The sequence below is a fragment of the Indicator indicator genome, chromosome 20 (assembly GCF_027791375.1).
Source record: "Indicator indicator isolate 239-I01 chromosome 20, UM_Iind_1.1, whole genome shotgun sequence".
Lineage (NCBI taxonomy): Eukaryota > Metazoa > Chordata > Aves > Piciformes > Indicatoridae > Indicator > Indicator indicator.
In genome coordinates this window covers 12,998,811-13,026,411 of record NC_072029.1, presented here as the reverse complement: position 1 = coordinate 13,026,411, position 27,601 = coordinate 12,998,811, and the positions used below count along the sequence as shown (strand labels likewise).

General features: G+C 40.6%; 1 protein-coding gene across 2 annotated transcripts in view; it reads right to left on the bottom strand.

The window, feature by feature from the left end:
* Positions 1-8,941: 8,941 nt before the first annotated feature.
* Positions 8,942-27,601, bottom strand: part of WAC (WW domain containing adaptor with coiled-coil) — a 51,444-nt gene continuing 32,784 nt past the window's right edge. For both annotated transcript variants that reach the window (XM_054390001.1, XM_054390002.1), the window contains 7 exons: positions 25,301-25,546; positions 23,296-23,418; positions 22,158-22,306; positions 17,142-17,260; positions 12,473-12,659; positions 11,399-11,526; positions 8,942-9,054 (listed from right to left, as the gene is read on the bottom strand). In XM_054390001.1, the coding sequence (XP_054245976.1) occupies positions 8,985-9,054; positions 11,399-11,526; positions 12,473-12,659; positions 17,142-17,260; positions 22,158-22,306; positions 23,296-23,418; positions 25,301-25,546 (1,022 nt within the window). In that variant the 3' untranslated portion in view covers positions 8,942-8,984. The remainder of the gene's footprint in view (positions 9,055-11,398; positions 11,527-12,472; positions 12,660-17,141; positions 17,261-22,157; positions 22,307-23,295; positions 23,419-25,300; positions 25,547-27,601) is intronic.

Sequence of the window (27,601 nt, the reverse complement as noted above, 5' to 3'; positions counted from 1 at the left end):
CACAGTGGTTTCTTTCTTCCTTTCCCAGTAACTCTAGTAGTGTCAGTGCATCTTGGTTTGTAACAGACTGAGGTGTGCAAGGTGTTGGCACAACCCAAAGCCACAGAAGGCCCTCATGACCCTCTCAGCTGCTGTGGCATGACTACCTTTGACCCATGAATGAAAGGTAATGGACAGCATCTCCACCCAGGTTACACCCAGGAAAACATTTTCTTACTGCTAGACATGGGTTTATGGTACAGAGGAGGTGTTCCGGCAGAGAGATCAGCCTGTGTCCAAAAAGATTTGGGAAATCAAATACACAGGAGCCAAGTCCTTGTTCTCACAATAAAATCAATCAATTAGACTTCTTAATAATCTTCTTGCAACATTCTGGTTGTGCTGCCAAACTGAGCGGGTCAACAGATTTTGTTTTTCCTCCAGCATACACTGGGACTGCAAACAGGCTACAACATCCCACCTCTTCTGGGAGCTGCCAAGACCTCTTCCTTCATGAAGACAGATAGATGCAAAACCAGGCCAGAGTGCAGAGCAAAAAGAACAGGCAGTCAAAGCATTCCCATCCTCTTGTCCAAAATTTCTGCTTTCCAAATTGCTAAGGCCAGAAATAAAAGGAACTTCTGCAGCTCTGTACAAAGTGAGGGACACTGAGATGTAGAGCAGCTCTGATTTCATAGACTGACAGGCCTGGCAAAATGAGAAGAGACATTGAGAAAACAAAGCTGGCTGCAAGGTCCAGGGAGACAGCTCCAGTATGGATATTCACCAGAAACACTTTCAAAAGCACATATTAACCTTCCTTCAAGAAATGAGAAATCCTCTATGAATCAAACCAGCTTGTGAAAATACCTGAGAGTCACTCAGCCTGCAGCATTCTCTTACTAGCTGTGCAATGAGAAAGCACCTCCAGCAAGTGCCAGCAGGAGCCAGGGCCTCACCCTGGCACAGACTGAGCAATCCCACACTCTGCCACCCAGACTTCAAATTCTTAGTTCAGAGAAGGCCTTTGGCATAGACATTTTGCTGTTCTGTAAGGCATTGTGTGAATTACTGCTGCAAGCATCAATTAAAAAAAATGAAATAAATTAAATTGCAGAATGAAGAATGAAATAAATTAAATTGCAGAATGAAGCCTACAGAAGGAAAAGAAATGAGAGGTTTTCATTCTGAGGTGGCGTTGCTCTGAGCAGGGCATTTATCAAAACAAAACAAAACAAAACAAAACAAAACAAAACAAAACAAACATTTGGAAGAAAGCAGCTTTGAAGCCTGACCTTGCAAGGTCTCAACTAGCATCACTTCCCCTTAAAACTGAGCAATAAGCCATGGCATTAGTATATAGCACACTGATCAAAATGTACTCCTCTGTCCCTAGACACCTTCAGCCCCTTGTATATCCTCTCACATGGCTTCACATCATGTTTTTTCAGCATGGCACCTCTGTAATGGAACAGGTTGCAGCTGTGCTCAAATGCTTGGCTTATCTTAGCACAGCAGGAGGTTCTGGAAGCAGGGGGTTAACATGTCAGAGGAACCACAGCCCTTCAGCTTCCCTTTGCAGCCAAACACAGAACCTGCCAAGTGCTGTTCCAATAAAAAGCAACTCACACAATCTGTAAGTGCAATAAAATAGCTGTTAACAATTCTGTAACTCTCTTTCTTCAAGCTTGTAAAAGCCTGAAGGTCAGCTGGAAGTCAAGCTGCATTTCTTTGGGAGGAGGGCAAGCCAATGCTGGGTGACTGCTTCCTGTCCTTTTACCTCCTCCTCCGGGGTTTCTGAAGGGCAATCATTGTGCCTGGAGAGTTTTTTTCTGCCTTATTCCTTCTACAGGAGAGCAAATGGACCAGAAGGGTGTGACCAGAGGGGAGTGGCTACCAAAAGACCTTCGCTCTTCAGAGCTACTCAGATCTGCCTTTCTTCAGTGGTGATACTGAGTGAACATCTCAGTTTGGTGGTTTGGAGAAATAAGCTGATGGTTTCCTTCTCCATATGGATGCTTGCCTGTGTGGCCTGCCCTAGGTGATCCTGCTTTGGCAGGGGCCTGGACTTGAAGATCTCTAGAGGTCCAACGCCTTCCATCATGCTGTGATTCTGTGGTTCTCTAGGCTTGATGCGGGAGACTCTCAAGACCATGAAGGGAAAAGAAAAGCAAGATCAAACCCTGTCCCTTCAGGTGAGAGCAAGTCTTAAAACCACACAGTGACCTCCAGACTCACTGGGACTTGGGGGTGGATATGCAGTCTTGTATGTCCAAGTGTAAGGCCACTGACTAAGAGAACAAAGTGCCTTTGCCACATACAAAAGTGGGAAAGTAGGATGGATGGAAAGAGGGAGAACAAGGGCAGGGGAGACAGAAAAAAATCATCACCATTCTCTCATCATAAGACACTCCATTTCTAGTTTGGCAAACCAAGTGAATTTATTTGTCATCTCCAGGGTCAAAAGCCTCCTCATTTAATCACTAAGATTTGGAGGAATGGAATGTGTCAACACTTAGAGTAAAAACAACCAACATGAAGACAACATTTTCCCCAGTAATTTCCCAGTTGTGTCTCCAAGTATATCAAATTCCTGAAGCAAAAGCATCCAGACAGAGCAGACAGAGGGCCAAGCAACACTGCTGGAGCAGCCTGGTGAGATCAGCAGCAGTTGCAAAATGGTGCAATCCATTGCAGTCAATTAACAGTAGCAAGAGTAAAGCCTGGATGGCTTTAGGGAATGCTATGTTACTATAGTTCTATTACATTTCACATTAAAACTCTTATGATTTGAGCTTAGAAAGGAAGGAATCAAAGGGATGAAAAAAAGAAGAGCAGCAACCTGCAAAACCAATTCAAACACAGGCTTTAAGATCAAACATGTTTTGCAAGATTACATAGGAGCACTCAAACCCCTGCCCCTTTCTAATAGCCTTTTGCTTCCATCATTATACAGTAGCTGAGCCCAGAGTCTCCAGGGGCAGGTTTGAATGAGCACTGTGAGGAGGAAAGGTGAGGCTGAACACCAAGGGGAGGCAGAGCACCACCCTTCCCTCCAGGTGCTGCAAGCCCTTATGCACAGTGGAAATTCTAAGGTACAGACATACCTGCAACACTCTTTTATCTATGTATCTGTATGAAACACCCTTTAGGAATCCTGTTCCCCAAAATGTCTTTTGCAGAAAGGGTACAATAGCAGCTCAGATAGCAGTCAGAAGCACATGTGGCACACAAAAATCACTAAACACATTCAGGTTTTCACTCAGCCTTATGGTTTTGGTTCAGTTCTAATCAGGAAAAAGTTTGAGTTTCCTGTGGGTTTGGTTACAAGAAACCAGCTGTAACACTGGAAGAAGACGGAGCTTCTCCAGAGAGAGCTGGTGGGGTTTGTGCCTGGTGAAGAACTGCAGAAGTGCAAACGACTGACCTCAAAACGAGCACACAGAGGTGTGCACTCTTCTGAGAAATATTGTGGAAATACCATTAAAGTGTGGGTGGTCAAGAGAAGGGGAAACTAGCGGTTTCTGGTTAGCCCAGAAAACAACCCCCTGTGATGCCCCAAACCAGCTCTGGCATCCTTTGACCTCTCTACAGGAGCTGTGCAGGGGACACCCACCCCAAGGAGGAGACTGTTCTCGGCTTTGGGACAGCACAAACCCTGCTGCCACTGCTGTGGGGGTGAAACGCTAGAAGGGGTGAAGCCCGACCCTGGCTCTCCCCGGGCGTGTACCAGCCGGGCCATGGAGATAGCAGGTGGGGCGGAAGGGGCAGGGCGCAGGGGCAGAGGCGCTGATCTTCCTCACGCCGAGCAGAGCCATGCCCAGCCGGTCCCCGGGCCGCCACTGACACCTAGCGGCCCGCGACCCGCACCAGGGCACACACCGCCTGCCCCGCGGGCTGCCACGGAACGGGGAACCTTCCTGCTGCTCCCCGAGATGTCAGCACCGAGGGCTGAGGCTGCAAGAGCTGACAGTCGCTAAGGGCAGGAGGAACTGTCACAGAATCATTGAATCGTTTTAGTTAAAAAAGATCTTTAAGATTATCGAGCCAAACCGTTATCTAACTACCAAGCGTGGCAGAGTGGTTCTCTTGCTCTGCCCCTCCGGAGTTGGATCCCTTGCAGATGCCAGAGGGATTCCTGCACCTTGGAGCATCCTCAGCTACTACAGCATGGAAGCTCCCACTGCGTAAAGTTCCAGATGAAGCAGAGGCTCCTTAGCAGGCCATGCTCAGCCTGTCTCTGCTCAGCCGGGGGCAGCAGTGCACCTGCTCAGATACTGTGCGTTCCACCAAGCAGGCACCAAACACAGCTTCAGCTGCCAGAGAAGCGAGGCAGATTGCCTGGAGAAAGCACATGCAGAGCAAGAGCCTGCATCCCCTGTGTGCCAGCACAAGGCAGAGGTTTGCCAAGCACCCGGGCTGGCCCACCAACTGTGGGAGATCCTCAGCCTGGCAGCCTGCTCAGCCCTGCTGTGAGGACATGAGGACACAAGGACACATGCTTGCTCAACAAGGCTCCTGCAGGGAAGCCTGCAAAATCCTCACTGAACAATGAAGAGTTCAGGAAATGCTCCAAACTTCTCAGACGGCAGATGAGGACAGCTGAGTTTTCTTCCTTCTTGAGAAAGGTTTGGAGTCTCCAGAGAACTTTTCTCTCCAAGAAACCATCCAGTGCAAGAACAGCAGCTCAGTGTAAGTTTAACAGAGAGTAACAGTTGAAAAGCAATAGCATCTCCTTGGAGACTCCTCCATTCCAAACCCATTAAAGATGGACATACAAACAAAATACACAACAAATCAAAAATTGTTTTAATTAAGTGAAATGTGGATATTACCCTCGGTAGGATGAACTCTCAGAATTTTTATCCTAAAAAAAGAACAGTATCAAGAGGTTCAGTAATCCATGCTTCTACTGGCAATGCCACTGCAAGCAGACAGGCAGTTGTATTTAGGAAGTGGTTTAATAACTTTCCCATCTGAAAAAAGCCAGGAGATTCACCGTGGAATGGAAACCCAGACAAGAAGAAAAAGTTCAATTAAGCCTTTCAAATCATGAAAGAACTAAAAAGTCTTCAGTCCAAGGATGCAGAGCAGCAGCTAAAGGAGCCTGGATGGAGCCGACAGCCATCAGAGCACCTTGGCACCATCAGGCAGTTCAGGCTTGGTGACAAGTTCACCTTCTGCAGCACCATCTGCTACAGGCTTCAGTCACTTTGCCAAATCACTCATCCCAGTACACCCTCTTTCTGCTGCTAATGATAAAGCATCTAGCAGAAGAACAGGAACCCAAGTCAAAATCCAACAGTACTCCAATTACACTGAAAAAAAGATCCAATCACTTATTTTGGGGCAGTGCAGGATTTAAGATCTGGACAGCAAATCTACCTGGTCAGGCAGAAGGAGGCTGTTCAGAGCTCTAAAAGGCAACACATGAACAGACCTCCATGGGCCAACCTCAGTGACCTGGGAGGAAGAGAATCAACTTCAGTGACTTGCACCATTATAGCTACTGGTGCAGCTGAATATGCCACTATTATCCAAAATTGATTGGATTAATTTTCTTCTAACATACAGTAAAAGGCAAGATGAGCATAACCAACCATTCTGAGCATCGCTAGGTGAGCTTTTCACTCAGCCCCAATTTTGAGATTTCAAACTGGAGTGAATGGACTTCTCTTTGAGCATGGTGCTGCACATTGAAGTAGATGGCATCCTTTGGAATGTCTAACAGAAGGTGACAAAATACTGTCACACATTGAATAACTGCTGGAAAGATAACGTTGTTCAAGCAGTGTTTGCCAAACTGGTGTGCAGTATCTGGTAGATAGAGCCACATAGTACAACTGCCATATGACCCAGTAACTCCAGGCAGGACCTGGCCAGGATGCTACTAGTTTCTGTGGGAGACAAAACCTAACAGTTCATTCTCTACAGAGTCCCAATCAGACAGGTAGTGTCTTTATTAGTGCGAAGAAACATGCTTCATGACTTCCAGGTGCTCAGCTAGATGGAGAATTGGTAGAAACTTTGCACCAGTCCGTCCCCTCAGACAGGATCTTCAATCAAAAATCCATGCTGAGACATACAGAGATCTGTAGGATGGAGCATCTTCTACGAACAATTCCAGCCAAACAAGTACAGCAGCAACACAAGCATCCAGGAAGAATAGAAGCTGATACCTACAGCTATGAAAGACAGACTCTTTCCAAACACCTGTTGCAGGACACCAAAGAAGAGAGAAGACAGAGGAAGATACCTGAAAAGAGTGATGTGTAACTGGACACAAAACTGTATTAGACCTGTTACTGCTCAGCTAACAACAGCTCCAGGCTTCAGAGAAAGGGGTAGGAAAGGTATCACAGTGAGCAAATACAGAAGCCAACAAGCTTTTAGTACACCTTTTGATGCTGACAAAGCAACCTTCACTACATTAGGGTGGATGCTTGAAGAGTGTCTGTGCAATGCATGGATATGTATACATGTATTTAAGGGGTTAAAGTAGCACTTCAATCCTTCTTACTTCCACATTACCTGTGACCATTTGTACATTATGAAAGTTTCCATATGATAAAACAGGCAGGTACCCTTTAAGGCTGGAAGAGAGGCTCTTCTGTAAATCAACCAATAGTAAGATCAAGAGGCAGCAGCTCAGCACATGATAAATTCAAACCAGAGATTTGAAAACATAATCCAAAGTAATTTCCTACAGAAAAAAATTAACTCATGAAGCTCACTGATACAGGATGTTAGAGAGGACAACATATGAATCAAAAGGAAGCAAATTAAGCTGGTGGAAAACATGCCCAGCATATCTACCATGACAGAGGCAACTTTTGTCTCAGCAAGTAAATAAAGAGCAAAATACCACAACTAAGGACAGCTGCTGGTGAAAGACCACCTGCACATCTGTCCATTTCACATGCTATTTCCCTACACTTGAGCAACCTCAGGAGTGCTACAAGAAATAGGACATTAGGCAAACATGAGTCATGGAAAGCCTTCTGCCACTTGGCCACTCTCTATAAACATGCTGAAACAATGCATGATAAATTAATTCAAGATTATTCTATTCCCATTTCTGAGCAAAATGAAACATAAGCACAATACAAAATGCAACAGCAGAAGAGGGTTAAAAGATGAGGAACAAATACAAGTTTATCTATCTCGATTTCTTATTTGCTGCTGTGTTATTTCAGCTTGTCCCATCTGCAGCATCTTGTTAGGACAGAGCACTCAGCTTCACTGACAGCAAACTGATTTCACAAGGCAGTACCAGCCCACTCACATAAGAAAAAGCAAAACAAAAATCAAGTCATGTTTGTGGTGCTGACAGACAGACTCTGTAGGAACAAAAGATGTAGCAATACATGTCAACACCTTTATCATTAAGTTCTTCTTTTAATCCATCACATACAATCTTTCTTACTTAACTGACTACTGTAACATAAACACCTCTGCAAATACAAACTAGCCCTGCCACCACTGCTTGTGGTGGTGTATTTTTTAAGCAAAGAAAAAGTCATGTTTATTTTGTAGTAGCAATAGTTTCTTTTTTATTTTTTAATATACTTTAGGAAACAATATACAAAGCTGAGCTGTGCCACCATTTTCAAACAGTGGGTTGCTCCAATTACACAAATTCAGCGTTTTGTGATGGTTAAGAACAGCAGTCAGCACCAGACTTAAAACAGTTAGCTACAACACAAACATCCTTCCAAATGAAATGTCAGAATATCAAGACAGGTAAACCAGGAGTTAACGTATGACAACCGTTGGGGAGGTCTTAAATCATTCTTGTTGAATTTTACATTTCATTAAATATTTTATACACATTTTCCTGTTTACAAGTTTTTAAACAAAACCTCCCTTGAGGAATTATTTAAGTACAAAAATGTTCAACAAGAACAGTTCTAATAAAAGAGTCCCCAAACAGACCAAATTTTAATGTGTGTTGATCAAAGGAAATGAAAACCAGTGTTTCTTTGTTTTAACATGTTTATTACAACAGATACAATTCACATCTGACTAGCTTTTTTTTTTCCTTTCCCCTCCCACAACCATGTTAACATGTTCATTGGGCTATTTCCTTATATTTGAGCAAGTAATGTACTTTCAGCACACATGCCCAGCAGTACTAGAAGTCCATTCTTACAGGGTGCAAATGGAAATACGTTTCAATAATTTATACAAACAAGTGGGTTATGCTCAATCACTGCAATTTTAAGCTACTGTACACAGGAATGAAAAGATTATAGAAAAAGTGCCATAGCAACAGTGCCTTCAGAAAAAGAGAAAATTAGAAGCATTAAAAAACTGATAAATCAGATTTAGGATTTCACGGGGAAATGGAACACAGAAAATGAAAAACATTTCTCTGTAAAACAGAAATGGAGAAGCACTGCTCTCGATCCGGTGCAAGTGTGGAAAGAGTTGTCTCATGATATTTTTGTACATTACCCAAATTGTTGCAGCCTTAGACACAGATCGCCTGGCGCTTGCATTGAATTTTAGGAAACGCAAGATTTCTGAATGATAAATTAACTAAAAAAAAAAAACAAAAAAACAAAAAAACACAACAGAAATCCAAACAAACTAACAAAACAAAAAAAGAAATTAAAAAAAAAAAAAGGAAAAAACCCAAAGGAAAGCTAATTTTGCAGACAGGTTTACATGTAAAAGGCTAGGTATTTAGCCACCTCAGCATTGATTAGTTTTGGATGTCTAAGCTCTGATACACATGGCTTCCCATGGCTTCACTCTACAAAACATATTTACAACGTGAAGAATACATCTACAAGAAATCTACATTTCAAGGGTTTTATTACAAATCATTCTTGTATCTTTCCCCTGAATTTGACTCCCTCCTGTCCCCTTCCCCATGTCAACTTTTTTTCTGCCCAGCTCAACGGTCCAAAGTCTACTCAAATGCAGCTCAAAAGTGTTAAGACTGGGCATCAGTTTAATAGTTCCTGTACTCAAAACCATGTGCAATTGTTTACATCTTTTCACACCATGAAGGAATTCTGATTCTTTAGCTTTTCAAGTTCTTTTATTTGTTGCCTCAAAAATAGTATCCTGCAAGAGAAAAGAAACAAATTAGTATACACATTTTCATTAAACAGAGATATTAAGTATCCACACGCGTATTCTACAATTCCAGTGAAAGACACTAAAAAGACCAACAGCATCTTGGCTTTATCAGCAGGTGTGGGGAAGTGATCGTCCTCCTCTACTTGACATTGATGAGGCTGCACCTCAAATACTGGGTTTTGGGCCCATCACTCCAAGAAAGACACTGAGCTGCTAGTGTCCAGAGAAGGGCAAGAGAGGTGGGGAAGGGTCTGAAGAACAGGTCTGGTGAGGAGCAGCTGAAGGAACTGGGGTTTAGTCTGCAGAAATGGAAACTGAAGGGAGATCTCGAGCTCTGCAACTCCCTGAAATGAGTCTAGAGCCAGGTGGGGTTGATTCTCTTCTCCCAAGTACCAAGCCATAAGCCAAGAGGAAATGACCTCAGTTTGTGCCAAGGGAGGTTTAGATTGGCTATTAGGAAAAAAATTCTTCACTGAAAGGGTCATTGGGCACTGGAATAGGCTGCCAGGGAAGTGGTGGAGTCACTATACCTGGAAGTATTTAAAAGATGTGGCACAGTTAATTGTTGGAAAAGATCTTTAAGATCATAAACGGTTCTATGATTCTGTAACTGACATAAACAATTATCATAATTAATGAACACTTTCTTTACATAGCTGTTTCCCAGAATTTTTAAGGAATGTTTTGAAACAATTTCTCATGATGCTGAAGTGTGATGCAAGCATGAGAATGAATTAAGAAAATATTCAGTGAAAGTTGAAATTATAAAATATTTATATGAAAAGTCCAAAGCAACTTCAACTGATGCAGGAAGACTTCTGCAGAACTTGTTACAGTTTGTTGAAAATTAACTATCTATTTGCATTTTAGTAGAAACTTTAGATTTACACATTGAACATGTAAAAAACAACCACAAAACCCTAACTTTGAAAATCCATTAAAACTTAAAAAAGCTGTTGGCATATAAAATCTACCAGTCAGTGAGAAGTGCCTCCATGCAGGCATGGATTCCTTTGCCTAGAGATAAAAGTTCCTTTTTAGAACAAATTTAAACAGTTCTATGCAAAAGGACAGAAATAGCATCATCCTTCAAATGCATTGGTTTTGGTAAGCCCATTCTTTGGGAAAGCTTCTCCCCACCACCTTGTTACTTATGCCAAGTATTCCACATCTTTGGAATTGCAGCAAAAGATAGATGTTACCACAAATTCAAAGTCACAGTTGTTATCCACTGACAGTGAACAAGAAACAAGGTGCTATTTAGTTAGCTCAACATGGTACTTGACTGGTTATTTCAGATCAAATCTGCACCCAGAGACAGAAATGAACCCAGCAGGAAACCAAGCAATTAATAAAACATACTACAGAAGCTGTAATTTATGTTATGAAGTTATGAAATGATTTCTGAAAGAATATTTTCAATTCTTCATTAGGAAAGGTTCACAAACATATTAGAGCCTGCTTCTAAAAGATTCCTTTACTAACTGCCAAAAAGCAAGACCTCTTGGGATAAAGCTAGCTGTCGAAACAGTGGGCACTGCTATTAAAAGCAGCCTAAAACTCGGAATCACAGCATTCCAGCTGTGGGGTAACATTCACAGTGGGGTAACAACTTAGAAAGGAAACTAGGTATGAAAGCAGGATCAGCACCAGAGGAGACACCTGTTGTGACTTAAAAGCAGAAGCCTGTTTTGCTATGATCATCTCACTGAAGAACCTCAAGATCTTCTCAGACACCTCATACTTAATTAACAAACATTAATTTTTTTCCTTAGCTCGTAATACAAGACTTAATGAATGTCTCATGCAAACTGTAGTGCTTAAAACCAGTGTAAACCATACAGTGTAAACCAACACTCTTGCCTAAGTGAAAATACCCACAGAAGCTGTTTAACATTTTTGTCATCAACATGGATAGTGGGATCCACAGCTGCTGCAGTGAGTCCAGCAGAGGGCCATAAAGATGATCAGAGGGCTGGAGCACCTCTCCTATGAAGATATGTGAGGTGTTCAAGGCTAGGTTGGATAAGGCAACCTGATCTAATGGAAGGTATCCCTGCCCACAGCAGGGGGTTTGGACTACATGATCTTTAACCTCCCTTCCAAACCAAACCATTCTATGAATGAAGTTGGATATCTGGTTCTACTCATTGGAGACCAAGAGCTTTCTGTGTGGGAAAGGGGTAGAACATACACACAGAAGATAACTTACAAAACTGTCAAGTAGTGGCATACTTTCAAAGTCATCAGAAATATAGCTTGTGCAAAACAATGACAGAATGGGAGCTCTAATGCCACCTTGGAAATTGAACACAGACCACACACTTACCTTTGCTCACGCAAAGTTGCTTGAATTTCACATACTCGAACTAAAGATCTTAAATTCTTTAATTCAGTACAAATTTCTGACATGTGGACACTTCCCATGTTATGGGCTTCCTCACGTAATCTTGATGCCTGCAAAGGTTACACACAAAGATGAGGATTTTGAACCATGCACTGGAAACAACTGGCTGTAGCCAGAGTACTGCTGGATGTATCTTGAGGCAGCAAAGCAAACTATGAACTTCAAAAGGCAGTATGTAATCAGAAGTACATTTAATTCTCCACAAAAGCCCATTTAGAAGCAGAAATGAACAACACTGGCTGTCAGGAGATTGTCTAACCCAGGCCCCTGCTGAGAGGTTTACATTTCCTGGATCCTAACAAATGTTTACCCAGTCAGCTTGAAAGAAAGTGCATGACAGGGCTCCATGTTCCCAAAGTAATTTGTCCAAACAGTTAAAAGTCTCCATCCACTATTCCAGTGTCAGACTAAATTAAAGCCTTAGTAACAAAACCAACTGATTATCACACAGGAATACCTTATACAGGAAAACAATCACAGCTTTGCAACCCTCTTCAGACAAACTCCACTATTTTATATCCTTATGCAGTCAGGTGGAGACAAGCAGAAGCGTAATTTTACAAGGCAAGATCTATCCTCAGTTTGTGGATTTCTTGAAGCTCTCACTGAACTGGATATGTGACTCCAGAGAACTCCTCAACAGCACCAAGGAGACTAGTATAATTACTCTGAGGCCCTGTGTATCACAACACAATGACAAAAGAGTGTTTCTTGCCAGGAAAGTTGTTTGAAACCGATCCTTCCCTGTGCTATTACAGTTCAGCAATGGTACTCTCTGCTGTGCTGGCTCTGGCTGGGAGAGCTGATTTTCTTCGATGGCAATCACAAATCTGCAGGTCTGACCTAATCTATTTTCCCTCTCCTCTTTTCTGGCTAGGGCCAAGCATCAGAGGGTTTTTAAATACTTTTAATCCCTAGGAAAAGCAACCTGTGTAAGGAAACTAGATTTTAAGCTCCACATTTTGCAGTCTGATGGGGAACAAAGCCTGTACCCACCTGTTTTTCTGCATGGTCTGCAGGCCAGCCTTGAACATGCTTGATAAGATTTTCATTGAAGTGTGCTGCTAGTGTAGGTGTTAATGAACACGTGGGTCGTACAGGCGTGCTCTGCGGGGCAGGTGTTGAATTTGATGCACTAGTGCTAGAGGTATGATTTGGACCTGGTGATGGGCTTCTTTGACTACTACAAGAAAGAATTCAAAACCGTAAGTGAGCATTTGAAAAGTATACATAAACCTAGAGAGAAATAAGCATGTAAAATGCATTGCTTCCAGCCACAAAAAAACCATAGAACATTTAAACCACAAAAGTGAATGTTTCTGGTAGACCAAACCTGTGCCACTTTTCCACAAACCTCCTGTTTATATGGGGACTGTTTGTGTGCTACAATGTAAGGGGGAAAATTTTATTTGTTTGGTGGTTTTTAAAAAGGTTTCAAGAGATGCAGGCTGTTCCTGCATTTCAGTGTTGGATAGAGTATATACATGTACATTCTTCCTTCCAATAGCTGCAAACCAAAGGTTTTCACCAAGGATGTATCAGATGAAGTCAAGCAGATTTATCCAACAGAATATTGGCAAGTGTCACAATAATCATCAAGAACAAAGCCTGGTGTTCTGATCTAAAAACATTGGATTACAAGCATCTATTAATGCCAAATATCAACACCCAGGTGACTGTGATACTGCACATCCTCACTCAAAGCACTCAAGAGAGAAGCAGCACAGGAGCCGCAGGTTTGCAGCTATCAACTGGGCTGCCTTACTGGAACAAATTCATGCTGCCCTTTTCCTAGTTGGTTTGTTAATTTGTTGCTGGAGAACAGATGCATGGAGACATGTTCATCTGACACATGTACTGCAGGACAAATCAAAAGCTGTGCCTTGGATAAAGCCTTTGACTGCTCTATTTTGAGACCTCCATATGCAAGCAAACACCTTCCTTATCTGAACTACACCAATACACAGATTTTCCAATTCTACTTTGCAGCTGTAACTCTTGGTTAAAAGGGTTTGTAATCATTACTAACAGAACTTTTATTGAAAGACTATATATTCCTGTGGTGGGGAAACTTCGAAGCTGATGTTTCAGCACATGCCCTTTTCTACTCCCCATTCCTTGCAAAAACAAGGCACTTAGTTCCCTTTCCAGCACTGGTTCGCTCACTCCCATGGCCACTACCCTTATAGAGGGGGCTCTGTTGGTCTGTTTTGCAAAGAGGTGGGAGCAGCACTGTTATCCATGCAAACATGGACAAAGGAAGGGCAGGATGAAAACAGTCTGCTCTCTCCTCTCCACTACTGTAAGGAAAGACAAAGGATCTTGAGCAGGACAAAAGAACATCACTAGCACCAGTAACCATCAAGTCACAATGTTCTTTTGGCACTACTTATACCAAGAAATAGTAGTAGTAATTGTGTAAGTACCTAGCCCTTGTAAGATTATGTTAACAAACACTGGCAGCAATTTTTCAATACAGGCCATCATTTCAGTCTATTACCTAAAACTTTCTTACTGCTCTCCTGCAAGTGATGTAAATAATATGAAGATAAAACAAATTTGAGAGCAATCTTAATTTGCCACCTAGCCTACCCCACTGAGGACTGAAAACACCCTAGCATAATGCATTTCCCTTTCCAGTCCAATGCACAGCCATTTATCCTAATCACTCACACTTACAAAGAATTACAGGAGGTTTCCAAACAGCCAAATTAGGCACAGCACACTGCTCTGCAGCATCAAAGACTTTAACCTCGTTCCTTTCAATACCCTCAAACCTGTTTAAAAACTTAGAATATAAAAAAACATTAAAAAAAATATGCAGAGAGCCTTTGGCAGGCAGCTTTCTTAGAGCTGTATACATCATTTTTCCTTCATTTCAGGCAGCAAACCTTGCAAAAGTGAATATTTAACTGGGGGAGGGTAGAAAGAAAGCATTATTTGGGTTTTCTGCTCTGTGTTCTCTCAGTAATTGGCTCAACTACTTCAAAACCACTCACAAGCGCAAACACTTAACCTTAGAAACATTTGGTTGATTAGGGAAAAAATAGCATGCAGATTTTGAAGCTCCAGTTGAAACTAGCCAAGGACATGAAAGGAAACCAGCACTGTACATAAGAGCAAATGAAAGGTTAGGAACAGATGGGCTGCCTCTCTACAAGGTGAGGAAACCTAGAGATAAAGGACATGATGGGGTACTTGGCAGATTTTTTTTTTCCTGGGATTCTATGAGTAGGGACTGCTGTCAGGCCTCCCACATGCTCAGCACATCAGCAGAGTGAGTGTGAGTCAAGTGTTACCTACAGCAGAGGAGGAAGCTAAGAAGCAGTTAAGCAACTGGACATATGTCCATGCAACCAGAGGGTCTGCACCCAAGGGTGATCTGGGCTGGGAGCTGGCCAGCCTAACTCAGATGCTGCATCATCTCAAACAGCGTGGTGAGCAGGCAAGTTTCCTGATGATGGGGGAAGAGAAGCAAATGTTAAAGCCATCTTCAAAAAGAACAGGGATGATGACCTGAGGAACTACAGGCCAGCTGAATTTAGTCTCTGGCAAAGCTAGGAAGCAACTTTTCCTGGAAGGGGTTCCAACTATGTGAAAGACTAAAAGTGAAAACAAGAAAAAGCCATCGGATTTATCAAGGTGAAATTAAGCCTGCTCAAGCTCACTGACTTCTATGACAAGATGACTGGCTCAGAGGATAAGGGAAAAGCACTGATAATGTTTATCTTGACTTCAGCAAGGCCTGTGCCATCATCACAGATGAACTGTTCCCTTATCCGGATTTCATGTGTACGGTGGGTGGAAAACTGATTGAACTGCTGGGCTCAAAGGCTACAGTCAGCAATACAAAGACCAACGAAAAGCCAATGACTAGTGCTGTGTCTCAGTGATTAACACTGCAGCCAACATTGCTTAATGTTTTTATTAAAAACTAGATGGTGGCACACAGCCCACCTGCAGTGAGTCTGCAGATGACACCTATCTGGGGGGAGCAGTCAATACACTGGAGGGTAGGGTGTTCAGAGGGACCAGAATGGACAGACAGGAAATAAAACTGCCACACCAAAGGAATCTGACAGAGGACCACACAGATGCCTAAGGGCTGGAAGCATGTGCTGTATCAGGAAAAGCTGTAAGTTAATTCAGTCTGGGAAAGAGAAGGCTGATGGAAGGGAATTGAAGGATCTTCTTACTGTTTTTAACTATCTACGGAGACAGCAGACAGCCAGGCTGTTCTCAGAGATGCACAGTGAAAGGACAAGAGGTAGGAACACAAGCTGCAACAAGGGAAATTCTAATTAGGCATAAGGGTACAACATTCACCACAAGAGTAGTCAGGTATTAGAAGAAGATGCTCAAAGATATTTCAAAACCACACCTAAACAATGTCCTTAGCATTTCAAATATGTCAATCCTACTGTGAGTTGGGATGTGGAATACATCACAGCTACAAGTCCCTTCCAACCTAAATTATTCTATATTTCTATCTATTGGTACAGCATCAGCATACTGATGGTGCAGAGAAAGGCTGTATTTATTAGCTATGCAGAACTGAGGCAGCACCTTCAATGTTTATTTGCTCTTTAGTTCCAATAGAACTTAAGCTCCTTTATGATTTGCTTCCTCTCCATTTATCAACCTGGCTTCTCTGACTCCTACTTCAACAGCAAAAAAATACTCCAACACACCAGACACATTTCAGGAAAATAAAGAAAATCTGTGAGTTTCCAAAAATAGAGTTGGGTCTTAATCATGACTAAAACATACAGTCTCAAAAGATCCTAGCAGTGCTTTGCTAGCAGCAGGGGGAGCTACAAATGCAGCAATGACAGTTCCAAACTGCTGCTGTATTTGAAAATGCTTCAATAAAGCCAGATACCTGCCTCAACTACTGTATGAGTTAAAAGATGGACTATGCCACAGGTAATGGAATGCTTCCAGAGAGAAAACAACAGCTCGCAGATTTACAGGAATCCGTTGTGATGATGCACAATTAAAAAAGTCAACCAGCAATCTCCTCCTGCCACAGTTCTAGACCCACAACTCCACCACAAAGATCTTATGACACAGCCCCTGGAACCAGTATGTTGAAATGCAAAGCAACCTACATAATGAACCTTCCCAAAAGAAAAATTTCAGAGAAGACAGAGATTTTAAACCCACCTGATAAACCAATGGCTAAAGTTCTGTATCATGCAACGTTTGAGTAAGCTGCAATGCTGACAAAGAAAGCCCAGCCCAGGAAAAAGCATTTGCAAAGCTTAATTTTTTTTAATGCTTTTCATTAAGACAGCAAAATCACCTGATAGACAAAATTTCATAGAATTACAGAATCAACCAGGTTGGAAAAGACTAATCTATTACCTAATACCTAACACCATCTGACAACTAAACAGTTCTTACTAACTTCAAAATCAGATTACACTACAGCAAGATACAAACACCTAACTATGCAAATCGCAGAGTTAAATCTCATAACTGCACTGAAAGAAATGCAAAATATACCATATTAGCTCTGTAACAAAGACACTTACAGTAGCAGCAGAGTTCAATCCACGTTCAGTAAACAGGACAAAGCAAAGCCCACAATGTGCAACATCTATGACAGACACTGGATCCAGAGCAAAACCAGAGGACAGCACAGAGAAGTATTTCAACGTACCTCGAGCGCTGAAGACTCCGTGGAGAGGCAGGTTCATGACCTGCCTGCTTGTCAGCTATTACTGGCTGCTGAGGTGCTGCCTGCGAAGCTGGTCCTTGTTTAACACCTGGAGTAGCAACCTAAAAAATGCAAAACTTCATTAGAATTTCTCCACAGTAAATATCAAGTGTAAGAACCCAAGGAAAACACAGAAATCAGAAGTTATAATACCAGCTGGGTTCTTTTGATAGAATGTATTTTGTTGACATAATTTCTTCATTCTTCATAAGGTGTTTTGTAAAAATAATATTAAAAAAAAAAAAATCAAGTTCCACAGCTTTAACAGCTTTTTTACTATAACAGGAATACTGAGTAGATATAACAGAAGCAAATTTAGATCCATATGACTTGGCAAATATTGCAAGTTTATTAGGTAAAACAGGTCAACCCAATTTCATTTTTGGCCATATCTTTCATGTGAACACCAAGCTCATTTTCAAACTCACAAGAACTGTTCACTATCCAAATAAAAATTTTCACTTCAAAAGTGAGAAGTTCCCCACAGCATCAAGAGCAGAATTAGGTCATTACCATGCTATAATACCTGTTAGGAATGGAAAAAAAAAAAACAAACAAACCACAAACTAAAGCATATTTATCAGTCTGCTACTTCCCCTTTGTAACTGTTCTGTCAGAATCACTAAAACCAGAAGTCATCACCGGCTTTTGACTTTTCCTTTGTAGTACACACGAACATTTAAGACAAAGTAATCAGCAATGAGACACAGTCTTTCTTTCTGTGAAGTCCTAAACTACAACAAGATGAAGAGTTTTGCAACGTACTAGTGTCTAAGTTACAGTAAATGGAGGTATGTTTTCTTTCCCCCATACTCTGCATACCTCTGTCCCTTTTGAAGTACATACAAAAGAGGAAACAGCTCCAAAATTTATCCCCCACTTCTGAAAATCAAGCTAACGACTTTAAGAAGGAAGAATGGGTTCTAGGGATTCACAAAGACAAAAACCATAAATCAGGCAGCCTGTCTGGCATTTGCTGACATCAAGCTGGTGCAGATTACTAACTAGTGGTCATCTGAACCTCCAGAAATTCTCTCAGTTTCAGAAAGAGACTCCTGTGAAACAAACCACAGATGGCAAGTCAGACAGTATCTGCTCAAGTAAACTCAAGACACAACTTCATTTATTTAGATATACAGGAAATCCTAATGAAATCTCAAACCTACTGATACACCTAAGAGGAAAACTTACATTTTAAAATTAACATCAAAAGCTGCCCCCCACCCCAAAAAAAAAAGGAAAAAAGAGGCCTAAATAACATATGAATGGGTCACACTTCTGGGAAGATAAGGCAAGATCATTGCAGGATCATTCATTGTTGAAATAAACAATTATACAGTTAAGGGGGGCAAAATAATAGCAGTTCACAAATTGATTTAGGAAAAAAGACTATCCACATATCTTTATGAAACATATGACATGATGAATTTTACTATTAATGCCTGAATTTTGCTCACCCCTTCAGCAGACATAACTACTGAGGCTGTTCAACCAGAAGAAGCAACTTTAAAAAGGAATGATCATCAGAGATAATACCTTGCAGATCCAAATTGGAAAACTAACCAGCTCCTTGGCTGGTAATAATAAAAACAAAAGTGGATTGTAAAGATAAACTGGGATTGCGAGATAAACGAGCCACAGAAACTCTTGAACTATTCCCTGTTTTCCAAGTGTTTCGAAGATCATGAGTTAAGTGTACCAGGAACAGAGAAATAACAAGAACTAAATAAAAAAAGATAAATTCCACAGGCAATATTCTTACTGACCTTGACAGATCTGTGTAAGATGCTTCACACAGTGATTCTGAAGAAATTCTGAACAGTTTCTAACCACACAACACAGGCACAGCTACATAGAAAAAGTGATGCCTAGGATCCTGGAGCCACCTGAGCTGCTGTGTGTATACAACAGCACACTTCCAGGTAGATACAGCAGCTCAGTTTAAAGGCAGTACAGACAGGATCATGCAGTCCTAAGTAACAGGCCCTTATACATCAATGGCACTCTACTGTTCCCAGAGCCACCTCAAATATCCCTGCATCTGGCACTGGGCTCTGCTTGCATGGTGACAGTTCAGCTTCATCTCTGTCTGCTGTATCACAGCACCCTAAGCTCTGAAAACAAGTGTGCCCTGGCACAGCACCACAGCTTGATTACACACAGTTTACCCCAAAATGCCAACTGCATAAGCTAACCTGACTGACATAGCCAAGAGTACTAAAACAGACATGCTCACAGTGCTATCATCACCTAAATTCTCATCTCAATCCCAGCTATGGAATTGAATTATGCCAATATAAGAATTAGCAAGAAAAGGGCTTTTTTTGTACTGAACTGGACAAGTATCTGCTGCTGATCCAGAAATTGTTACTTCTGGGACTAACACACAACAAATCCATGTAAATATTCAACAGCAATGTTGTCAACACCAGATCTGAGGAACACAAAACCCAAGAAAAGATTGTGCTGTCAAGAATTGCTACTTCTGTTTAGCTGATCTGTGAAACTACTTGAGGTACCTAAAAAATAAAAAGCTTTTATGATAATGACATCCCAGTGTAGTAGGAATTGTAACTTCCTCACAAAGCTTGCTAATGTATATAATCATCACAACAGTCCATCAGGATTAATAGCATGCTGAAGCAAAGACATTATAGATTTGAAGTAACTTAGAAATCTACCACACTTCACATTTTGATTGCAACCACATTATATATGCTCCAAAAAAATAAACCAGATGGGCAATCTCACTTCACTGTGGGGCAATCTTAACAAAAGATGGATTAAAATGTAAATATTTCAAAAGGTGTTTTCTCAGTATGCTCTTCAAAATATACAAGTCACCACTTTCAGAAGAACAGTGAATGACCCACACTGTATTTCGCTGGAGGTGAAATCCTGTGTGCTGAGGCACTAACATGTAAGTGAAGATCCAGACAAAGCATAAAACAGCCACACCTTTGCTGTTTTGAGTGACAGCCTTGCTGTAGTTACAACTTACACTAAACTTAGGTCCACTCTTCTCAAACCTGCATTTAGCCTTGGACAGTTTTTTCGCTTCTACTGAAAACCTGAGGGAAGTCTTGTGTGTCCAAAAGCACAGCTTGCCCTCACTTTCTCTAAAGGCACAGTTTCCCACCACATCAGCAGCTTCACAGGCATAATGCTGGCTTTTAATACTGGATGAAAGGCAGGGAGTTCCCAGGCTGTGAAAGTGCCATGCATCTCCCTCCTTTGTTTCAAGTCTACTATTTGATAATTTCATTACTTGTCACCTAACTCTGAGATGTGACCAGATAGCCAGAATGCAGAAGAGCAGAAACAGAGACAAGCAGGATTAGTGCATGTATGAGGCTTTCACAACTCACTATCATTGTCAATCACAACAAACTGGGCCACTCAATTGCTTTCTTTGTACCCATGAAAAACTCAAAACATAAGAAAATGAGTGATTTAGATTAGAATCAGGAATGCAATCAGTCCTCCTGAAGAAAAAAGCATTCCTTAAAAGCCTTCAAGACAAAAGAGCTGCTCTTCCAAGCAAAAACACAGCTAAGCAGAGAGTGAGCAGTGGAGAACTGGTATTTCAGAAAGAAAAGAACAAAAAAACAACCAGCAGCAAAACCCTGCAAAAATCAAACAAGACTAGTCTCCCTCAAAAGTCTGTAGAGTCATGCTTCTCATGCTGACAAGCTACTATATACACTGAGCAACATACTGACAGACCGGGTGAAACCTGAAGACCTCAATCTTCAAAGAGACAGGACAAGCTCCCACTGCATGAAAACAGCAAACCACTAGGAGAGGTTCAAACCCTCAACACACTTCCATTTTTCACAGGCAGAAAAACACTGTAAACGGATAATCTTCTGTTTTGGTTTGTTCTTGGTTGGATTTTGTTTGTTTAATTTACCTAAAAGGCCCTGCAGCTCTACCTATCACCACAAAATTATCTTGAATGTAAAAATACTCCTTTCCACCAGAGGGTGCAAATCAATAGCTCTGACTTCAGAAGCCCTTAATTACAGAACCCTCCCTCATGGCAAGTCCTTCAACAGAGTATCTCTCCCACCTTTGCTCTGTGATAGGAATCACTCATCTTTAAATATGGAAAAAAAGAAAAATCCTCAAGGGGAATTTCATCTTGAGTACTTCTAATTACATCTCCTTTCCCCATCTGTATGCAGCAAAACAGTCTCTGATCTGATGGGCAGAGTAAATAAGTAAATAAACTCACTCAGCTTCAGCCACATTTATACTTCAGCATTGCCACTTGTAGGGCGTGGAATACTGAGCTCAGATTCTGCAACAGACCTCTTTCCCCTGAAGAGTGATCCATTAAGAGGGATCACATCAGAAAATAAAAAGGCAAAAAAGACAACTTTTTTTCTACTTTATGTTGTCTACTTCATCCCTAGGAATAACCTTAGGAGCTTATTTGTTAGCTTCCATTAACATTTCCTATTCACTGATCCAGTTAAAGAATTCTGAATGAATAGGGGTGAGAAAGGGAAAAGGACATCATGTTATTGACCTTGCAAAATATTTCTAAACCAAACCTGAGACTGTATCAAGCCCTCTTCCCCAACAATTTCTCTCCCATTCTAAAAATCTTTTATTGGCTAAAGTCTACACAATTGCATCAGCTGTTGCCTTTGGAGTAAGTTTTGTTTCCATTTAAATATGTTAAAATATTGATCTTTTGGTACTATCTCCAGACAGCATCCAAAATGAGCAAGAGATTTTCTTTAGTGTATTGGGATTCCCTGATGGGAGTTGTACGGCAAAAATACATCCCAAGAGTTGCTTCCAAGTTGTTTGTTTCTACTGTGAAAGACAGCACCCATATTTTATCATCCTACCTATGTAACTGCTAGCACATGGACATATAGCAGCAATATTTCATATTACCTCTAATGGTTTCTTACTAGGCTGTGGCATAAATCAAGAGCAGCCTACCTTCTGTTGCGATGCCACCGGTGGTGTGGTCATCAAAGGTTTAAGCGGAACGGTGTTAGTCTGAGGCGTGCTGATCCTTGGAGACACATATGATCTGGGCGATGAGGCATCAGATGTTAAAGACATTGGAGACTGATTAGATGGCTGAGCTGTAATGGAAAAAATAGTACTTGTTTTAGTAAGATTATCTTAAACGAGAATTAGATTTTCTTTTGGAGTACACTGTATTAGGTAATATACAAATACACCGAGAGACTTGGGGTGTGTGAACAACAATTCTACTTGGGGTGTCAACAACGATTCTAACTAAAGAATTGGATTTCCCCCCCAAACACTTCACTTCTAACACTTGAGGGGAGGGGGAAGAGAAGCTATTATGCAATGAGTTTTTACACATGAAGAGACTAAATTAGTCTCATTTGCTACTCCTGTTTTAGAGTGCTCAACTCCATTTAACTCAAAGAATGCATGAATATTTTATCCAGAGACCTATTCACCCATTCCAGGCATCCCCGACAGGTCTTCTGTCTATGTTTTTATTACTGGTTATGAATTAGTATTAGCATACTACTGCTTACCTATTCAGTAACATGACTGCATTTATTGTTTTGTTTTCAGTTTCTAGCTTTATTAAGTTACAAACCAGAATGCATTGAAGATACCTGAAGAGGAATGCCTGGAAGATTAAAAATACTGTTTACAGGAGACTACAACCCCCCCACACTAGACAGAATAAACTTTCTTTTAAGAATTTAAGGCCTCCTCCAAGAGCCATAGTTGCACAGTATTACAAGAAGGGTGTTCAACCCAAGGAAGAGTTGTGGTTTATACTGAATACTAAATAACCTCTACAAAAGGTTCAGAATGAATTGAGAGGGTCTCACAGATGTTCCACATTACTCATATAGAGTTAGTTAATACACAGAAAATCCCAGAAGGTGTGACAGAGAAGCACGTTTACTTATTTGTACGTCAGCTTCCCACTTCCTAATTAAAAATTTCTTGTCCTGTCTTGGAAAGATGCCATTTGACATTCCTCAGAGCAGACAAGAAACAGCTTCTGCAAGTTTAAGTTGTATCAACCTTTATGAAATGCAACCTAAAGATTTTACATAAGTGAAAAGAAGACTCTGAATACCTTGCGTAGACAGTTGTGCAGCTTGAGAAATTAGGGAAGTGATATTGAAAGCAGATGGTCCAGCAGTAAGAATTTTATGGAGTATAGACTGCAGAGAGGCTTGTGTCACAGCTGCTGTTAGAACTAAAAACAAACATTCTGTTTTACTGACAATTCTAGATAACTTTAAACTGTCCAAATGGGCTACATACATTTAAGCCACATACTCTTTCTGATTTTGTTTCTTTATCCACAAATAGACCACAGAGCCACCTGAGCTATTTTTTAATGACTTGAATTCAATTAAAGAATGTCTCGCATGTCTAACCTTTAGTTAGAAGTTTTATCTTGGAAACATTCACTGAAAAAAAATTTTTAGAAAGTAACTTTACACTTTTCAGCTTGACCTTACAGATCAATAATAATTGTTGTAAACATCAAAGGAACTTTTGTTCAATTTGTAGTCTGTTACTGTTGTAAAGAGAACATAAGGGGTTTTTAAACCATAGTAATTTTTTAAAGGCAAAAAGCCCCAGCATTGGTTTAACTCACTAAAAGAGATGGAGGGGAAGACTTCCTGTTTGAGGAAGAAAAGATCTTTCACATTAAAAATCCAGACATTCAGTGTTTCTTCTTAAAGAAAAAAAAACACCCCAAACATCAAACCCCCAAAACCAACTGTTTCAAAACTGTGCTACAGAGGAAGAGCATTTCACAGTGTGAGCTGATGAGACCCAGCTTCTAAACTCATAATTTCACAAAGGTCTACAGGATCTGTGGGACACTTCCTGACCATATACTACCCAGGCATAAGTCTGAAAAAACTGACTGACCAGCACAAATAGAACAATTTCACCATGTGCACAATAAAAGCTGTGCAAGGTAAAAGTCACTGCCCACAGGGACCAACCAGCCAAGCCTTCATGCCATCAGAACAATACTTAACATGCTGTTTGGAGGCACACACAGCTCCTACTCAGATACAGCAAGAGAAGGTGACTAGGAACTTATATGGGCAGCTTTCAAACAAAATACAATTAAAATCTTGATTGGATCTTTCATTTTTAACACAAGCAATCATGATAATCATGCTATTTCAGTCCAGTCTAGCACATTATAGTGTTCAAAGCTTCTCCCTGCACAGGAAGAAACAATAACCTACTCCCCCTATTAGTACTGAATGAAGTTGTAGTATCTGGTGATAAAAATCAGTTGACAGCTTCTCCCTAGAAATAACTGCACTGTACAGTTTTGACTTTCAGAGTTTGCACTTCTAAGAAGTTATGAACTCTGGGCACTACACGTAAATGTCTGCTTCCTACTTGAATTGGTGATCTGTGCACTAGAAGTTCAAAGAAACAACAAGTCCCACACCACTCTTCATCAGGAACCTGTCCCATGAAGATGCTACACTGGTTAAAATTACATTCAAAATGTGTCAAGCTTTACCTGCTCTTGTAGCAAAAGGTACTATAACTACATTCTAATTTTTATCCTAATAAAACCAGGCCAATGTGACAAAAAAGGTACTGGATACAGTGATTACATCCACAAAATTTAACTTGCTAGCAGAATGGCTGCTGTCCTATCTTCATTCAGAGAGGTTAACACATTCTGTTATAGAAAAACTTGGTAGGCAGCAAGATTTAAGAATCCCTAGAAGTTTCAGTATTTGCAAACACATATTAGAACAGCAGCACACACTACAGAAAACAAAGACCACTGCACAACACAAAAGAACAAAAAGGTCTAACGAAATTTTGTGCAACTGATGAATGCTGATACAGCGATGAAGTCCTCAGTCTCAATTAGACTGCTCACATACATCAGCACTTACTGTCTGAACAACCTGAAATGGTACTTGGCTAATTCAAAAAGGCTTAACAGAAAAACAACCTCCACTTTATCTAGGGATTCATGTATTCACTTTTCATATAAATTAAGGCTTGCCTTTACCACAGTAATATCCAATTATACACTGATGTGTGTTAAAGAAGACATTACATCAACTTCAGAGAATCCTTACCTTCATTGATTTTGGATATATCTACGCTAGAATTATTAAGCTGCAAGGTGGCTTGCAGAGCAGGCAGCAGCTGTCGAAGGAGATTTGGGTCCTGAAGTAATGGAGGAATTGGTGATTGTGGGACAGGTGAGACAGGAACTGTAGGAGCAGATGAAGCAGGCGCAGAAGTTGGATTCAGTCCAGAAGCAGAAGATGTAGAAGGAGTTGTGCAAGAATGGGATACAGACTTGTCCACCGATGCAGACTCTGAACAGAAGACAGACAGCAACTTTCATTTTCTCCAATATAGCCTTCTACCTAGTACAATATTCTTATTAAATTCAGAAAAATCAAATGCTTAACTATTGTTATAAGAAAAAGCCCCAAGCATGACTATAATAAAACCTGAAGATATTTAATATCTAGTGTAAATTACACTATTGAACCCAATATTCACTGGGAACACATACACATTTTTCCATTTCAAGATACTGGACTGAAAAGTTGACTGTATTATGAATGGGAGCTCCCTCCCCCACAAATATATAAAAAAAAATGGGCCAAAACATGCTCAGTGATTTTTTTTTTCTTGTAGTATGCATATAATCATATTCTGTATTTTAACTCAGGATTCCAATCTTTGAAAAACATTGCATGAAAAAACCCTCTTAATAGTCCAAGGACCTTATAGATAGACTAATAGCTCAAATTGGAGGGCAGGGTATAAGCCATGCTTTGTTTATTCGAGACCAGACTACAGGAAGCTATAAAATAAACAAATCTATCATACACAGTGCAGTTACATTGCTCAGGATTCACAGTCAGGACAATAAGCTGTACTATGAATGTAAAGCAGGAGCTGTTAACATTCCTGTAGAAAAGTGGAAAAACATCCAAAAATTTATCTGTCCATAACTAATTTCAAACTTGTCAGCAGCTCCTGAAGCATCACGACCTGTATCTTTTGTTAATCTCACTTTACCAAATATCAACACTTATCATCCACTGAAACGGTTAGCACATAAATTCAATTATACTGTACAGCAATTTATTCTAATTAATTGGAATTATTTAATTAATTTTAAATTCAACTTCCAGTTAATATCTCCTCCCTTCCAGTACTGTGAGAAATTCCTGCACTGGAAGGATTTCCACTTACTATAGGCATACCATCAGTCACTTCAAATATCCTTCCTTTGAGAAGCCTGGACCACTGTATTTCAATTTCATCTTCCCCTCCTCTCTTCCCCATTAAACCCACCAGAGATCTCTGTTCCCAAATTCAGTCAAGACTAATGCCTCTATATAGCACCAAACAGGTTGGAGGAAGAGCAGAAAGATGGGTATGGATCAAAGATGTCACCCAGCATGCTCGCTCATAACAAGACCTAGGTTTTAAATCCACCTCAAACTAGGCAGAGAATGTCAATCTGGGTATTTCACATTTCAGCCACAAATCCAAATGAAAGCCAAAACAACTGTCTGGGAAAATCTTTTACTCTAAAGATGCATTTGCTGGTTTAGTTTTTGGTTGTTTTGTTGGGTTTTGTTTTAGTTTTTTCTTTGGAGAAATGGTCAAGATAAGAAGAGGCTGACTTCTAGTAAAAAAGAAAAATGAAAAGGTATTGTTTTGGATTACTACATAAGCATAAAATATTATGAAGTTTCTAAAAGGTTTTTTTTTATTCCCCTGGCATCCTTAATTAGAACTTTTGAAACTAATTTGCAGAAGTACTCTAAAATAATAAAAATTCAATGAATATCAATACACGAATCAAATGACACTAGAAATCACAGTGAAAAGAAAGGGGACTTCTGCTTCCATGTAGCTACAGTACACACAGCTCATAACAGGTCACAAATATTCCAAAACAACCCTTTTCCAGCCAAGCACCTGAGAAACCTAAACCAGAAAAAAAAAAAATCCCTGTAGAATCCAAATTTGACAGCTTAAGAGTATTCAGCTGCCAGGGCACACAAACATATTTTGATATTTCAGACAAACTTCTAAAAAAGAGGCAGCCATATCTAGTTCCAAATTCCTCAGCACAAGTGGTTGGCTTGCAAAGGGTTTGTAAAGGGACCTGGTGATTTGGCCAGGAGCTTTCGTAAGAAGAACTACAAAGGGACAAGAACTGTTACAGACACTGGATTTAAAAAAAAGCAGTTACAACATACTGAAAACAACAGTTTTCAGTAACATGTGACTAGGACAGCTGGTTAGGTATTACACCTCCCTTCAAACAGTAAGTCATTAGTAGATGTCTTTGGTTAGAAGTATTACACATAAAATCTTACTGTGGTATTCAAAGTAAACTTATT